General features: G+C 37.0%; 2 protein-coding genes across 2 annotated transcripts; one reads left to right on the top strand and one right to left on the bottom strand.

Moving 5' to 3' along the window:
* Window positions 1-3,804: 3,804 nt before the first annotated feature.
* LOC137739995 (uncharacterized) lies at window positions 3,805-7,984 on the bottom strand. The gene is made up of 9 exons (XM_068479774.1): window positions 7,842-7,984; window positions 7,096-7,284; window positions 6,044-6,123; window positions 5,224-5,283; window positions 4,811-5,044; window positions 4,679-4,741; window positions 4,301-4,369; window positions 4,147-4,192; window positions 3,805-4,054 (listed from the first exon to the last, which is right to left on the bottom strand). Exons 1-9 carry the CDS (start codon window positions 7,849-7,851, stop codon window positions 3,996-3,998), a joined length of 810 nt encoding a protein of 269 aa, XP_068335875.1. The 5' UTR covers window positions 7,852-7,984; the 3' UTR covers window positions 3,805-3,995.
* A 1,273-nt stretch (window positions 7,985-9,257) lies between these two features.
* On the top strand, window positions 9,258-9,635 carry LOC137740641 (uncharacterized). Its single transcript, XM_068480477.1, has one exon. It carries the CDS (start codon window positions 9,258-9,260, stop codon window positions 9,633-9,635), a length of 378 nt encoding a protein of 125 aa, XP_068336578.1.
* Window positions 9,636-18,625: the final 8,990 nt, after the last annotated feature.

The raw sequence follows: 18,625 nt of genomic DNA, 5'->3' as shown, positions 1-18,625 counted from the left end.
ATACCCACAGCCCACATGCATTTGGAAAAAGATGAAAAGGATAGTAATATATTTGTTGTTATGTAATATTGTCAAAAGTAGTCATCATATCATTTTGGATGTTCTCATGGGAGTAGCTCTATAAATAAATTGATCCATGTGTTATCAAAACACAAAATGCGAAAGAAAGAATCAAATAAATAATATCAGTATATCTCCCTCCCTCTCTTTATCTGTCATCCTTTGTGTTATAGCTACTAAAGTTATAGTGTGATATTTTGCACTTGTTTTGCTCATGTTTTTAGCAAAGGTTTTTTCTCTAACTTTTACCTATTTATAACACGTTATCAGCACGACTCTGTAATCATTTCTCATTTCCCTTCGCCGAAAGAAAAAAATGTTTCCTCCTAGGATTTTAATGTTCTTCTTTCTTTGCCTCACCTGCTAGATATACTCTCGTGAAGAACTGTTTGCACCTTACCTACTTCTCGTTCTCAATTTAACAATTACTTATATATTTGATTTCGTATTTTGCGTATTTGATGAACCATATGGATTTTAAATTCTCTCCCATTTTGTCATGGTAAGACAAAGTCACGGTGAAAAATCACATGCGAGGGCAACAAGCACACAATGGATTAAAATGAGCAACAAATCATATAAGCACACCAAAGCAAAGTGTGGCAACAATTAGACTACCAACAAGGAAGTACATGTCATAAAAATAATCCAAAGTAAAACACAAGTGATGCAACTTATAACACAAAGTCCAAAAAGGAAAAATACTTCCCCAAAATTAGTGCTCTCCTAAATAACTCACTCCCCCACAAGCAATACCCTAATGACTTTCAAGCTAGAACGCAAGAGAGGAACATAGCATCATAACTCAATAGATTAGAACTCGTCCTTAAAGTTATAGTCATCCAACTCGAATTGACTCGAGATATCTTCTTCCAATTTATGGACAAAAGCCACAGTAATATTAGAGGTGCAGAATTCAAAGCATACAACATGTAAGGTTTTGAGGAAGGGACCAAAACCATAGATATAGATAACTCAAAGGAATGATGGAGATGGAGTTGAGAATGCAACTTGACATGAGAGAAGCACAAAAGAATAAAGTTATGAAATGAACTTAGCACACACAGTACACCAACAAAATTCCTTCTCATCCATAACATGAGCTTTCATCAAAATGCTACACCGCCATAAACACGACCCTAATGGATGAAGACAGAACCACTAGATCTTCTCGGAATGAGGGAACAATGAATCGAAGAGGAGAACCAGAAGTTTCAATTTCTACAACAGCTTCATCAGAGGAAGCAGAACCATTTTGATCACCATCATACCAGGCCTCAGATAGTTTGAGACCCTTTTGGTGAAGGTAGAGGACGAGGCTCACCGTGAGACATAACATACATCACATTACAAAGTTGCATGAGGTGTTTATCTAAATCTTTGGTAGACCTAGGGCAAACATCACTAGGCCTAGAAGAAACTCCAGCATGTTCACACAACATGATAATGAGATAGGGATGAATGGTGGACCCACGTTGCTATTTTCCAAGACGTTTGGTTTTGGAAAGTAATCACATACCCAAAAGGCACATTAGAAAGAGAAAACATAGCATGCAAAACTTTCGTAGCTTCAAGAGTGAGATTTCTATTCTTGGGTCCAAGAATGTTTCAAAGAAATTCAGACCAATTACGATAGAAGGGTTTAAGACAGGACTTGGAGGCTTGACCTTTGGAAAGAGGAACAATAGGGTCCTCATAGGCTTGACAGTGGCAGGCTTCTATGTCATAACGATATGTGATCAACTCAAAGAGTGCATACTAACAGCAGAGGTGAAAGTGAAAACTGAGAGAGTTTAGAGAACAAAAACCTATGACATTGTGAAGGTAATCGAAACTGAAGAAGATATCACTAGCGGTTAAGATGAAAAGGTTAAAACATAATGAGAAGTCACAGAAATACCCTTAATATTTTTCACTTCTCTAACGAGAGAGTGAATTGACTAAAGAGGAAATTGTCCATTTAAAAACAGTTTTGTGCAAGAGTACGCAACAATGTACCCAATCAATTTAGACAACACGCAACATAAAAATAGAGATCAAGGAAGATATGCTTAATCTCAGCACTAGTAAACTACAACCAACGAGACAATCCACAAGGGAATTGAAACATGAAGCAGTTTGAATATCTATGCTTCCAAGGTAAGATTAGCAATTCAAGAACTTAAGAAACAGACATGCAGTGTTAAAACTCCAAGCCACTATGGTTAAGATCAATTCGGAGGCTAACCAAACTTTTAATAATCCATTGAGCATAAGAAACAACACTTCCAACATAATGTGAACAAGGAGCAAGACACAAAACTACTCACAATGGAAAGTCAAGACCAAAAGAAAATTGAAGGTGGCATATGGTAATAAGATACACAAGTCATATGATATGGTTACAAAATGTAGTTAAGGCCCCCCAAGAAACTTTTGAACTTTTATGACAAGTGGAAATAATTTGATGACACATGACATTGCATAAGAGAACACTTTTGTAGGGATGAATATTTGAACATCCCTTTTTGGATATTTGAGAATGTTGCCCATAATTGATGATATTGAAACCCATATTAATGATTTTATTTTGAGGAGCACTGAGTGGAATTGATACAAAGCTCAAATTATAGAGTAAGGAGGGTCGCTACAACTCAGTCAATACCAAAGCAAACTTAACCTCTAAATAAACATAAGCTTTTGTGAAATGGAAAGATGATTTTCAGAGGCTATCAGCCATAGTTGGGAGAACCTTTGACATCACAGTGGAATTAGGCAAGGTTAATCCACAAAATACTAACAATGTATGGCAGTTAAGAGATGCATATAGAGAAAAAAATATAATTATATGTAACAAGGCAGAAACATGCACAAAAACAGGACATACTAGAAAAACTTGGAAGCTTAGCTATTCAACCTATTTAATTTGGCTCAAAGACAGTAGCTGTTTCTCAGTTGGCCCAAAGATTAAAGTAACAATTTTACCCTTTATGAGATCTCTAATGAAGTGATGTCACATGTCAATATGTTTGGTTCTTGATGTTGGATAGGGTTCTTCGAAATGTCAATTTAATTCCCGAAGGCACAAAAGAAAAACAAAGAGAGTACACAGATCTCGATTGTTAAGTTGATAATTGTAGCCAAATTCAATACGATGTAGACTGACTACAATACTTACATGTATTCAATACAATCATCTTGATAGTCATATCCAATAAGATGATATGATAAGACATAGTTGATAAATTTGTTTCAGCAACTATAAGATTGTCGTGTTTCATTTCTTGACTTAATGATTTGAAAGATATGTTTGAGCACGATATTTTTGTTTTTTGGGACTACAACATAACATACAAGATGAGCAAGTCTCGAGGATGATGGCAACCAATGCGGTGCTAGTGAAAGACACTATGACGCTCAAGTTAGTAATATTAGGGACAGAGGCATGTTTAAGGCTGTCATGCGCAGCTAGATTTCCAAAACTTGAAGTGCAATTTTTGGTTACTTCAAGTTTTAGTCGCTCAAACTCAACCTACTTAGCCTTTTTTTTTCTTTAAAGTAATTTGAACGCGAATTGATTTCCCTTGCAATCTCCTCCCCTTTAGGCAACTAACCACAACCTAAGTCCTTACTTCGGACCCACAGCACGAATCGGTAGCATGTTAAATATACTAAGCAGATAGTTTTCTTGCACCTAACGCACCAACAAAACACTAATTCTGGGTTCTTTTTTCAAAAGAACGAACAATGAATGAGTCAAAAAACTATATTAACAGAAAAACATATCGAATTTGATGGCAACAAGTAACGCTGCGTTTCATTTATAGTTTGTGTAATAAGTTACGAAAGATTTACTGTAAAATTGATGGTAGAAAGGAGACAAATAAAAGAAAATTAGAACAAATCTACTTTATTTTTCAGTACACTAGTATTCAACCGATCGTCTATTGAAGTTTCTAAATCCCGGGAAATGAGGGGAGAACTGCAACAAGAGCATCACCATATCCGACGGGATCTGTTAAGATAAAACGAAAATTACATGATAATGTGACACCAGTAGCATCACAAAATCCGGCATTAAAAGAACTGAAATGTATAAAAACTTACCGCCATCTTCTCGAAGTATCCTGCTAACCTCCCCAGCTACATCAGACTTCAAAAGAAAAAATGGATAAGTCAAAAACTATGTTAAAAGATAAAGGACAACAGCTGGGAGGGGAAGAGAAAATTGAACACCCTGCGTCTCTCATCTGATGCATACCTCAATCGGGAGCTCCCCACCAAGCTGTTCTATGTAGCAAATCACTTGTCCCTCCTTCACGGTTTGCTTCTGTTGTGTAAAACGGAAAGAATTAGAAAAGTAACTTAAGAGACTAAAGCATTTTGTCAATGATATGATAAAGAGAGCATATCGGTTGTATAAAATAGCGTGATATACATTATAGTACAAAATGAACCTATACTAAGCCGAAAAATTAACAAGCCAAGAAGTACAAGCCCATCAAAGGTCCAACATTAAGCAAAAGAAAACAAATTATCCCCACTTCCTGGCAGTGTGCCAGCCATTACTGCCTTTAAGCAAGCACAAAATTCCACAATTTTTCCCTCAAAATTAATAAATCATCGTAAAAAGATGTACCTCTTTACATGATGGTGGAGCACGCTTCCCCTTTATAGTTCGAGATCTCCTAAACAACCCCACCTGCACCATTGGTTATTTTAGTATCCAGATTTTATAAGATGATAAAGTGCATGTTGTTTGGCTTCTTACTCGTGGAGAACGAATTAACACCAAGCCATCATCTGTCGCTCTATCTACCAAAGTCTGGATACTCCTCGAAGACGATACTTGTCTAGTGATAGCTACAGATTGTGTAGGAACAGCGCCATTCGAATCAAGTGCTTTAGTATTTTCACTAGCACTAACAGGGGTAGGACTTGGGGGAGGTGGTGTGCTAAATTTTTCAGTCAGCTGCCTCACCACATTTAACCGAAATCCACCGATCTGATTATGTGTGAATTAATAATATACCGGATGGAGGATCAACAGAAGCACCCCATACTAATAGGAAGCATAAAGAAAAAAGGAGAGTTGTTTGGAATGAAAAATTTAATTGTATGTTGCAAGATTATTTATAATTCATGTAAATTATTAAGTTAAAATAGAGAAACGGTCTTGCTTACTTTTACTTTGACCTCTGCAACTGTAGGTGTATCACATATTGCTGTGAGCAAAGATTGTACCTACAAACAAGATTAACCAATGTACAGGTTTCAAACTCAAAAAAGTGATCACAAGCGTGCTTTTTTTTCAGTAAATGATGAGAAAATTCGGTAATCTAATTATAAATAAAATGAAAGCCACGAATTGCATGGCGACGCTACCAGAAGTAAATTTCAACAGGAAAATTTTATGGGGGCACTTCAACAACCTATGATGCACGGATACTTCAATTTGGTCGTGTGTTAAGATAGTACTGGAAACAAAAAGTAGACAGATTTCATAAAAATATCCCTATATTTCACAATGCCATCCAGGTCTATACTAAACCGGCCTAGAAATACATATTTTTCAGTCTAAGAATGAAGCTTGTCTTTTCTTTCTTATATTTAAGTACTAGAAAGCATTATGTTCCGATATACAATAGACCATAGCAGGATTTCCCAAAACCAGTGACGAAGATTAAATGCATGCAACTTGTGGGTTATAGCAAACCTACCAATAACCTATTTTCTCCCCTTTTTTTTCAACACAAACTAAAAAAGTAAACTTGTGCAACTAAATGCAACTGGAAGGATTTTACATTTGCCCTTCGTGTTTGTCTTACCATTTGATACATAAAAAGGACAACATTGAAAAAATAGTTCTTGGATCATAATTCCTCCCAAGATAAAAATCTAAGAAACAACCATGCCTACATTCAAAACGGCACTAATCCATAATTATTTGTCAAATTTAGACATGGGGCATAGAACAAGGGTTGTAAATTATTAGTGAAGTTACCTCGTCAAAATTTTGAATGAGCTGATTTGTCGGACCAGAATCTCCACTCTCTTCAGGAACCTCTTCTAAACTTGTAGCAGCTATTAGATCATCAACAAAAGCATTGTGTTATGAATAGATTATACAATACAAGAACCAATATTTTCATGTCAATACCATATGCAGTGTAAATATTATTTTTGTTTCTACAAGTTCGTACTTCAAAACTGTCATATTCAGTAAATGTATCTGTACTAAAAAAAAAAATGTCATCCTCAGTTATTCTGCCAATGGGACAGATTCTCAAGTTTCACAGCTCATGTATTGGAGGGGAAACAAATAAAGAATGAAAGGGAAATTATGACGGAACAAAATATAGAGAGAAAAGATTAAAAAGTCTTAACATTTACAAATCAGTCAAACTTACAATATCCGTCGAATTATACACAATAATAATCCCAAGATAATGCCTACCCAAAGTTTCAGTCGCAGATTACTGGATATATAAATATGGCCAAATATGACTTAACAGGTTTCAAGATGTACACTATAGTTTTGGAAATGCAACAATATACCTCCAATCATTTGTTTTATACAAAATATGATAAACAAATATCATTCGTCGCTTCAACATTGATTGAAGAATATAATAGGAATACAAGATTGTAAAATCACATACCGTACCTAGACAATGCAACTTAAGAAAATGGATTATTTTTCTTTGAAAAACTATTTGCTAAAGTGGATATAATTGCACTTGTAAATATATCCAGACTATCAAATACTCAATTCCATGTCATTTTCACTTCAGTATGAGCTACTGCCCAAATTTTATAAGCTTAAAATAAACAGAGATTCTAATGTAATAGCATGTAGATATTTATGTACATGCATCGGTTATTGAGAAGCCACTTGTGATTGAATAACAATCAAACAAACTTAATGTTTCAAGTACTGGTAAGCAAATTCCAGATTTGATTGATGTTTCAAATACTGATAAGCAAATTCCAGACTTGATGTATAACTACCGAGGGACGAAAAGGAAACAAGTTACATCAGTAAAATGAACTTACACAGGGTTTCTAGTGATGGAATGCTGCGCACATGTAATGCTTTCTCTGGCTGTCTTGATATCGATAAACATGAGTACAATTGTGGTTTTCTCCCCGTCCAACTTCTTACGCCATATGACTTTAGAACCCCAACTCTTGCTTTACCGAAGTTCAAGTTTGTGATTTTAGCATTCAATGTCCCTAGGCTACCTGCCACCCAAATCCTATCAGAAATTATCAAATAACTAAAATCATAAAATAAAATATGAATCGTGCAGTGCATCGACTAGCTTGGTATAAGAAATGATTCTACGAAAAATAAGCAGACAATAAGAACCCTCTAATTAAATTTCAATCAGAATCTGTTCATGCAACACAATTGTAACATATATATAACCCAAGAAAGCAGTTCTTCACCTTTTCTATCTTTCTATATCATTTACCAATTACCATAAGAAACCAGACCCAATTGAATTCAGAATCAGATTCACAGGAAAATTGATGGCAATGCATCAAACAAGTACTAAGCACTGCTGCATTTACATGGTTAACCTATTCTATGAGCAGTGCCAAAAACTTCCACGGATACAAGCTGCAAAATCCCAACCCCAATTTCCAACTAGATCAAGAGATTAATTAACCAAAAACCCACATCCCCAAAACCAAAAACAACCAATATAAACAATGAAGTCAGAGTTTTCTCAAGTGTGCTGTCTGTGTGTGGAAGACAGAGGGAGAGAGGGAGAGAGGGAGAGAGGGAGACTCACTGGAAGCCATGAAGATGGATGAGCCTGAAGGGGGGGCCAGAGAATGAAAGAAAATGGTAAGAAGTTTTAGAAACTTCACAGAAAAAAAAAACACAAACGAAACGTTAGTGAAACACAGCAGAAATCAGAGAGAAGGATGCAGAGAGAGAGAGCGAAGGGAGTAAAAATTAGAGACTTTTAGAAGCTGAGACACACGGCCAAGAAATGACAATTGAGTCGGAGGACCAGTTAATCACTACCAAACATACAGCTGGAAACTTGGATACGTAGTGGCTGGGGCCAAGCGGCCCAAGCCCAAACCTTGATTTTCCTCAACATATTTTGCCCCTTTTTTTTAAATTTTTATTTTCATCTCTTGTTTTCAAATGTACAGTTATCTTTGGTTTGCCAACAAAATTATGTTTTTGTTGTAAAAGTTGTATGGTGTATGCCCACATCCCACATGCATTTGGAAAAAGATGAAAAGGATAGTAATATATTTGTTGTTATGTAATATTGTCAAAAGTAGTCATCATATCATTTTGGATGTTCTCATGGGAGTAGCTCTATAAATAAATTGATCCATGTGTTATCAAAACACAAAATGCGAAAGAAAGAATCAAATAAATAATATCAGTATATCTCCCTCCCTCTCTTTATCTGTCATCCTTTATGTTATAGCTACTAAAGTTATAGTGTGATATTTTGCACCTGTTTTGCTCATGTCTTTAGCAAAGATTATTTCTCTAACTTTTGCCTATTTATAACACGTTATCAGCACGACTCTCTAACCATTTCTCATTTCCCTTCACCGAAAGAAAAAAATGTTTCCTCCTAGGATTTTATTAGTTCTTCTTCTTTCTTTGCCTCACTTGCTGGATATACTCTCGTGAAGAACTATTTGCACCTTACCTACTTCTCGTTCTCAATTTAACAATTACTTATATATTTGATTTCGTATTTGGTGTAGCTCTTGATTACTAACCCAGTATTTATTTATGTTAATTTTATTGCGATAAAAGATGGTGCGGTATCATCACCCATCTTGGACTGCAGATTTAATTTTACTGCAATTTTAAGTGGTACAGTATAATCGTCCACCCTGCATATTTAAATTTGACTGCTATTTAATTTGACTACAATTTTAGGTGGTGTGGTATAATCGCCCACCCTACTCTGCATAGTTAAATTTTCTTGCAGTTTAAGTGGTACGAAATAATCGCCCATCCTATGCTTACTTCAATGACAATGATGCAGTACAATCGCCCTTCTCATCAATCATGCAAATCTCGAGCCTCAAGTTCCGAGTGTTTATCATTTTGGCCTAAAGATCAAAATGAAAAATTTGTAAGAACCAGAAGTTCTAACATTATATTCCTCCAGGAATACATATTATTGCAAGTTCTTACACATCTCATTTTTCTTTCAGAACAGAAAATGGCAAACTTGGCAAAGCTTGATTTTGTTGCCTTGGACATTAGTGAGAAGAACTACCTTACCTGGGTAGTGGATACCAAGATCCATCTAGAGGCAAGAAATCTTGGAGAAACCATTAGGGAGGAAAACAGTGCATCTTCTCAAGATCGGGCGAAGGCCATGATCTTTATTCGTCGCCACCTTGATGAAGGACTAAAGAGCGAGTACCTTACGGTTGAAGATCCATTAGCTCTTTGGAAGGCATTGAAAAACAAATACAATCCCCAGAAAACAGTGATTCTTTCAAGAGCTTGTTATGAGTGGACTCACCTAAGGATCCAGGATTTTAAGTCAGTGGCTGAGTATAATCTGCAATGTTCAGAATTAGCTCCCAGATGAAGCTCTGTGGGGAAACCATCACTGAGGAAGATATGCTGGAAAAGATTTTCAACACCTTTCATGCCTCCAACGTGCTTCTGCAACAATAATATAGAGAGTGAGGCTTTAATGAATACAACCAGCTGATATTTGTGCTCCTAGTAGCTAAACAAAACAATGAGCTCTTGATGAAGAATCATCAGTCCCGACCTACTGGATCGACACCATTCCCAGAAATGAATGTTGTTTGCCTTGAATGGAATACCACATCCTCTTGTGGCAATAATTACAAATGAGGACATGGCCACAAGCGAAGCCAGTGGAACGGGAAAGGTAAGAACCATGGTGTCCAGTTTCACAAACAGGTTCTAAGGCATAATTCAAGCCTGAGCTTCAAGAATGCAAATCGCCACAAAGGCAAAGCTCATATGAACAACATTCCTAGAAACTCTAAAGAAGCTTGCCATAGGTGTTGTGGCAATGGGCACGGGGTGCGTACCTGTTGTACCCCAAAACATCAGGTGGATCTATATCAAGCGTCCCTTAAGGAGAGGGGTGTCGAAATCAATTTCCTCGACTAGGCTAGACCAATGGATATACCTAATCCAGTGCTCAACTAATCAGGGCAGTTAAACACAACCCACCTAAATGCTTGAGAATTCATAATGGAAAGAAGGAATGAAGTGTATTGGTCTGATTAAATCATTTATGTTTGATGTATTTTTTATTCTGAACTTGTAGTTTAAAACTCGCATTTCAATTCAATAAAAGTGGCATTTCAATTTCCTTTTATGAATAAGTTGTTTTTAACTGTGATCCCGTTTACTCAGAAAGCATGGATAAAAACTGTGGTTATTCTCAAAACATGAAAAATGGCGAAGATATTTGTCTTGTAGACAACACAACCACGCATACAATACTTCGTGATCGAAAGTATTTCTCAAGCTTAATGCTTACAAAAGTAAGGGTAACAACAATATCAGGGCAATCAGATGTTATTGAAGGCTCAGGGAAAGCCCAGATTATGTTACCAAATGGAACAATATTATCCATTCAAAATGCATTGTATACTACTTGATCTACTCGAAATTTGTTGAGTTTCAAAGACAAACGTTTAAATGGATACCACATTGAAACGAAAAATGCAGAAAATGTGGAGTATCTATGCATTACCTCCAATAATACCCAGAAGTGTATATTGGAGAAGTTGTGTGGTTTGTCGAGTGGATTATATTATACATTCAAAAAGACAGTTGAATCACATGCTGTCATGAACCAAAAGTTCATTGATTCAAAAGTTTACATGCTTTGGTATAACCGTCTGTGCCATCCAGGATCCACCATGATGCGTAGGATCATTACCAACTTTAATGGACATCCATTATTGAGCAAACACATTGGTATCTCAAATGATAACCCTTACAAGGCATATTCTCAAGGGAAGTTGGTAATTAGACCATCACAACTAAAAGTTAATGCTGAATCCCCATCATTTTTGCAATATTTGTGGGCCTATTCAACCATCTTATGGACCATTTCGATATTTTATGGTTTTGGTTGATGCATTTACCCGATGGTCACATGTTTGTCTCTTGTCTACTCAAAATGTAGCTTTTGCGAAACTTCTTGCTCATATGATTAAGTTGCGAGAACAGTTCCCAAATTACCCCCTTAAGTCAATCCAACTTGATAACGCTGGTGAATTTACGTCACAAACCTTTAATGATTACTGCAAGACATTGGGCGTTGATGTTAAACACCCTGTTCCTCATGTCCATACTCAAAATGGTTTAGCAGAAGCATTGATCAAGAGGCTTCAGTTAATAGCTTGCACTCTACTTATAAAAACAAAATTAACAATTTCTGCATGGGGACATGCCATCTTACATGCTATATCATTGGTTCGATTTAGACCTATAGCCAACCACCAATACTCCTCAGTACAACTTGTGTTTGGGCATCAGCCAAACATTTCACATTTACGAGTTTTTGGTTATGGTGTTTATGTGCCTATTGCACTGCCACAACACACTAAAATGGGACCTCAGTGCAAACTGGGAATTCATGTGGGTTTTGATTCACCATCATTAGATATTTGGAACCCCTGACAGGTGATATATTTACAGCTAGTTTCGCGGATTGTCATTTTGATAAGACAGTCTTCTCGTCATTAGGGGGAGAAACGACCGTTCTAGAAGAACGGCAAGACCTGTCATGGGTTGTTCCCATCTTATCTTATTTTGATCCACGAAGCACTCAATGTGAAAATGATCGTTTACCTTCAAAGTATTGCTAATCAAATGCCAGATGCATTTAATGATGCTTCAAAAGTGACAAAGTCACATATACCAGCTGCAAATGCACATGTAAGAATGGATGTCCCTGTTGAACAAAATAAAGTGGTAGCAAATGAATCATCTGGTGCACGCTTGAAGCGCGGTAGACCCCCAAGTTCAAGAGATTCAACCCCTCGAAAGAGAAAGACGAGGGCACAGATGAATCCAAATGAAATCATTCAAGAAAAGAAAATGAATGATAAATTCCCAATTCATGATTCTAAAAAGGAAAATGTCCTTGATGAGACACATGTCCTTGAAGAGACAGAAGTACATGAAAGCAAAGAAATCTCCATAAATTATGCATGTACTAATGAATTGTGGGATCGAAATGAAATAATCATCGACGGCATGTTCGCATTCTCAGTAGCCAGTGAAATCATATTAAGCGATGATATTGAGCCCTGCTCTATTGATGAATGCAAACAGAGACAAGATTGGCCTAAATGGAAAGATGCAATCCAAGCAGAATTAAATTCCTTGGAAAGGCGAAGTGTTTTTGGACCGATAGTCTAAACCCCGCCTGATTTAAATCTCATGGGTTACAAATGGGTATTCACAAGAAAGCGCAATGAGAAAAATGAGATTGCAAGATATAAAGCATGGCTCGTTGCACAAGGTTTTTCACAAAGACCTAGAATTGATTATGAGGAGACATACTCTCTTGTAATGGACGCAATTACATTCCGTTACTTAATAAGTTTAATGGTTTCAAAAAAACTTGACATGCAACTTATGAATGTCATCACCGCGTATCTATATGGAGAATTAGATACAGACATATATATGAAAGTCCTAGAAGGACTTAAGTTGCCAAAAATGACTAACAAACCACGAGGTATGCTCTCAATCAAATTAAGGCGATCATTATATGGGCTGAAATAATATGGACGAATGTGGCATAATTGTCTCAATGAGTATTTGATCAAAGAAGGATATATCAACAATGTCATTTGCCCTTATGTGTTTATTAAGAAATCCAATTTTGGATTGCTATAGTGGCAATATATGTCAATGATATGAACCTAGTTGGAACTCTTGAAGAACTCAATAAAACAGCTAAATATCTAGAAAGCGAATTTGAAATTAAAGACCTTGGGAAAACAAAATATTGTCTCAGCCTGCAGATTGATCATTGTGCTAGTGGAATTTTGGTCCACCAATCAGCTTATATTGAAAAAATCCTGAAGTGATTTGGAATGGACAAGGCTTATCCACTTAGCACACCAATGGTCGTTCGTTCTTTAGACATTAAGAAAGATCCATTTCGTCCAAAATAAGATAATGAAATGGGCCTTGGTCCAGAAGTACCATATCTGAGTGCAATAGGTGCTTTATTGTATTTAGCATAGTGTACTCGGCCAGATATAGCTTTTTCAGTTAACTTGTTAGCAAGGTATAACTCTGCTCCAACAATTCGTCATTAGAAAAGAATCAAAGATGTTTTGCGATACCTTCGTGGAACAATAGAGATGGGTCTCTTTTACTTAGAGAAATCCACAAATGACCAGATCTTTGCTGGATATACAGATGCTGGTTTCCTCTTTGATCCGCATAAAGCCCGCTCACAAACTGGATATGTACACTAATAGAGATACAACAATCTCATGGCACTCAACAAAGCAAACACCAGTTGCTACATCTTCCAATCACTTGAAAATATTTGCTTTACATGAAGCAAGTCATGAATGTTCTTTGTTAAGATCAATGATCCATCATATCTGGAATTCATGTGGTCTCACTTCAAAGACAGACACTCCAACTGTCATCCATGAAGATAATGCAGCATGTGTTGCCCAAATAAAGGAAGGATTCATCAAGGGCGATAAGACTAAACATATATCTCCAAAGTTTTTCAATGCACATGAGCTTCAGAAGGCTAAAGTTATTGAAGTCAGACAAATCCGTTTCAATGAAAATCTGGCGGACTTGTTCACCAAATCTTTACCAAAGTGCATATTTCAGAAGTTAGTGCAGGGAATCGGATTACGTCGGCTTACCAATCAACTAAATTTGAATAATGCAGAATTAGAGGGAGATATAATTCAGGGGGAGCATCCATGAGACATGCATGTTGTACTCTTTTTCCTTCGATTAGGATTTTTCCCATTGGGTTTTTCCTATCAAGGTTTTAACAAGGCAACTGATGTTGATATATGGACATCCAAGGGAGAGTGTTGTAAAAGCTGTATGGTGTATACCTACATCCCACATGCATTAGTATACCCACATCCCACATGCATTTGGAAAAAGATGAAAAAAGGATAGTGATATATTTGTTGTTATGTAATATTGTCAAAAGTAGCCATCATATCATTTTTGGATGTTCTCATGGGAGTAGCTTCATAAATAGATTGATCTGTGTGTTATCAAAACACACACTGCGAAAGAAAGAATCAAATAAATAATATCAGTATATCTCCCTCCCTCTCTTTATCTGCCATTCTTTATGTTATAGCTACTAAAGTTATAGTGTGATATTTGCACCCGCTTTGCTCCTATCTTTAGTAAAGGTTATTTCTCTAACTTTTGCCTATTTATAACAGTTTTAGTGTTGGTGATTTTTAGTTGAAATTGGACTCTTGGTCTTTTTCAATTTTCATGTTGATGCATATGGACTAACATTATAGATTTCAACTAAAGTCAGCAATGGATAATTTGATTAATCTAATTTTACATAATTAGAAACCATTCTAATTCAATTTTGTAGAAGTATCCACAAACTGAATAATAGCATCTAGCAATGGCTATCAGCTTACCCAAATTAGCCAGAATATGTTTGAGTTCATACAATAGATATTTAGAACCTTAGTTATGGTTACACTATTGTTGGGCTCCTTTGTCCACTATATTCCGATCATATATACAAAGTATGGAACTACTATCAAACTCTACATATAGATATGATCACCTTGATGTATCTTATATAAGTTGCTTTGGCCAGACTTCCAGAAACAGATCATCAAGGGGCTCCAAGAATATCTTCCTTCACAATTATCTAGAAGGTTACAAACTCATTGTTGTGCATTCACGTATGTCCATGTTAATGCATATGATCTTGATCCTCGCACTATAAGGCTCCACTATCGTTTGAGAGCTTCAAGGTAAAGCCAAAGATCACCTTCACTAAAATGAGATAACCAGTTATGCCTCAGGTCTAGAACTAGTTACATCCACAACTCAAAAGTGTGATTTGATTTATGAGTAGTTAATATTCCATTCGTACACTTATATGGTTAAACAACTTTCATTGAACTCACTCTTAAAGACGAGCACCTTTATGTCTACTCTATGTCACTACATGCTTAGTCTAACACTTACTATTGAATACAACATAAACTGGCCTTGTGGATGTTTGATAGACCTTTCAAACATTCTAAGGCTAGGGACATAGTTTGGGACTTAAGATCTGTAAGGTACGTATCTTAGGATTAAACTTTTTTCAATCTCGTCCTTACAACTTAAGGTATTCCTTAGACTCATCTTAATCAACAACGCACCTTCCTAATATGCTATTAGATCATGTGCTCAGTTGACAGATGTTGTTTCCATGTCGTTGATGACTCGACATTAGATTACCATGAATAACTAATAATATGTTGCCTTGTCAATTATGTGTTTCATTCAAAGTATCTTAAGGCAGTAACATCAATATGCGTACAAGACAGGCCGATCATTTGGAATTCTCTAAATCTTCCAAGCAACCAAGAAAAGCATTTAAGAGTGGTCCTCTAGAATGACTTTATGCATCGGTGAAAGGCTAGGCTTATTGAAACACTTTATTAAGCCCTTCTCAAACCAATATAACATTATGTTAATTTATAGGTTTCACAACAATAAAAGGTTTCGAAACAAATTTAAAACACACATAAAGTCGGGGAAATCCCATCCCTTGGCCGAAATTGCCATGATTGTGGACTTCTAAATTTGATCCAATCCTGCGCAACAAGGATTGGATCGGCTAGGGTGGTGGCCTTAATTTATTTATTTTTTAGAACAAACGATTTTTTTTTTTTTTTTTTGAGTTGAAACGATAGCGATTTTATTTTATTAGGAAATCGACATACAATCATCCAAGAGAATACCTTGGTTTAATTCCGGAGGTTCCTCAAACCAATGAAAAGTAGATGAAAAATCTAAGGCCAACTTGATCATTCTATGAGCCGCACTATTAACGGAACGACGAGCATGACAAATTTTGGAGGACCCAAAACCTCTTAGACACTCTTGGACATCATCCACCAATAAATCCAAAGAAGAGGACCATCGCTTCAGACTCCCAACCCCTTGAACAAGCTGTAAGGCATCACTCTCTAGAATAATACATTGTATATTCTATTGCTTAGCCCAGTAGAGGCCTTCCCTTGGTACCATCAATTCGGCCGTATAGGGGTTATTGACATGGTTAATTCTATGAACGAAACCTCCAGCGTAGCTACCATCTTTGTCCAGAAATACCTCACCAATTCCCTCTCCTGAGAATCAGCACGAAAAGCACCATTCACATTGATTTTTATCCAGCCCGTAAAAGGAGAAAGCCAACAAGATTGTAATGGCAAGGGCTGATGTTAAGATGAAATCTGTGCATTTTTATAGGCCTGCAGTTGGAGATTCGTAGCAAAGCTAACCAAACCGGATTCTCAATCTTGCCATTCCATAAAAGAGCATTCCTGACATGCCATATCGCATAAATTAGCATGAGAAAGAAATCACAACAGGTGGGAGGGAGAGACTCGGCAATCACCAAGAACCAATCCCAAAATAATGATATTGCCAAGTTCTATGGGCTTAAAGTCAGTTTAAAGGAGGAAAAAATTGTTCAGGCAAATGGACATGCACTAAACACATGTAGCGCCGACTGCGAAAAGAAACTACAGAAAACACAAATGTTGTCCACCACCACACTTTTTTTTCTCCAAATTTGACAGAGTAGGCAGTATATTGCAACAGGTCTTCCAAACACAAATTTTCACTTTACCAGGAACAGAATCTCTCCAGATTTTATTCCAAGTTGAAGTAGCCGTGGGATTTAAACTGGAAGAAGATGCAACATCTCGAAGTGAGATAGCCACCTTATAGGAACTTTTAACAGAGAATAGGCCTTTAGAATCATAGTCCCACATTAGACGATCCGGAGGTAAACAGGCACTTGTATTGAAAAAATCAAATCAGCCTTACAAGAGGGAAATAAAGAGTTAATCACGTCCTTATTCCATGACGCCAAGTTGTGAATAATTAAGGATGATACCCATTCTACATTACAGCCTTCTGGAGCCGCCGAGAAAGGCATGAAAAGATGAGGATAGTCTAACCATCTGACTAGCCATACTCGAATTGATCGACCATCCCCCACCCTCCATTAAGAACCGCGTTCCAAAATAGGCCGAGCTTCCAAAATACCTCTCCAGCATGATGAAGGAGAGACACCCAAGGTCGCATTCCAAAAAGTGTTATGCGGGAAGTACTTTGCTTTAAGCAATTTGGACGCTAAAGAGGTTGGATTTTGAAGCAGACGCCGCCCCTGCTTGTCAAGAAGTGCAAGGTTAAATTCATGAAGTGAACGAAAGCCCAGCCCCCCTTCTTTCTTCAGTCAACACATACTCTCCCATGAAAGCCAATGAATGCGCCTAGAGGAATCACTGTCTCCTCACCAAAACCGGCAGAGAATTCGTTGCAAATCCTCAAAAAAAGTTTATGGGAGAAGAAAACAATTCATGGAGTATATAGGAAGAGATTGCCCAACCACTTTAATGAGGATTTCTTTGCCCGCTACACTTAACAACTTGTCCTTCCACCCTTTAAGTTTTTTCCATAGACGATCTTTAATGTGCACAAAGCATTCCAAACACTTACGTCTAAGTACAACTGGCAGACCAAGATACCGGTCATGAACATCTACCCTAGTCACTCCTATAAACACTGCTAGTTGATCCTGAACCTCCCGCCTTATGTTTGGGCTAAAGAAGATGGCACATTTCTAGAAATTAATACACTGACCCGACAACCGCTCATATAAGCTAAGAATCTGTTTGAGATACCCACATTCCTCAAATGAGGCACGTAAAAACAAAAAACTATCATATGTAAATAGTAAGTGGGTAATGCTCGGAGCTTCATGACGGATAGAAACACCATAAATGTGACCATTATGCTCATATTTTGTAATAAGACTAGTTAACACTTCGGCACATAAAAGGAACAAATATGGGGACAGTGGATCCCCTTGTCTTAATCCATGGGTGGAAGAAACATATATTGTGATCGAGCCATTAACTAAAAAGGAATACGAAACTGTACTAACACAGTTCATGATGAGATTAACCCAATTTGACTCAGATCCGAATTTAAGCATGATTGAACGAAGAAAACCCCATTCCACCCTGTTACACGCCTTACTCATGTCCAGCATCAGAGCCAAAAAACCCCGTCGACCTTGCCGGAGGTTATGCAAATAATGACCGACCTTCAATACAACTATGGAGTTATCTGAGATGAGATGCCCTGGCACAGAGGCACCCTGCTGATCCGATATAATGGAGTCCATGAATCCTTTCAGAAAATTAACAATGACTTTTGCACCAATCTTATACAAGATGTTGCACAATGCAATCGGCCGGAGCTGAGACATGTGTCACGGATCAGGTACTTTAGGGATAAAGAAGACCATTATGTAGT

Source organism: Pyrus communis, chromosome 7, assembly GCF_963583255.1.
Source record: "Pyrus communis chromosome 7, drPyrComm1.1, whole genome shotgun sequence".
In the NCBI taxonomy this organism is placed as follows: domain Eukaryota; kingdom Viridiplantae; phylum Streptophyta; class Magnoliopsida; order Rosales; family Rosaceae; genus Pyrus; species Pyrus communis.
The sequence above is the reverse complement of the archived record's forward strand: the minus strand, read 5'-3'. Positions and strand labels throughout refer to the sequence as shown.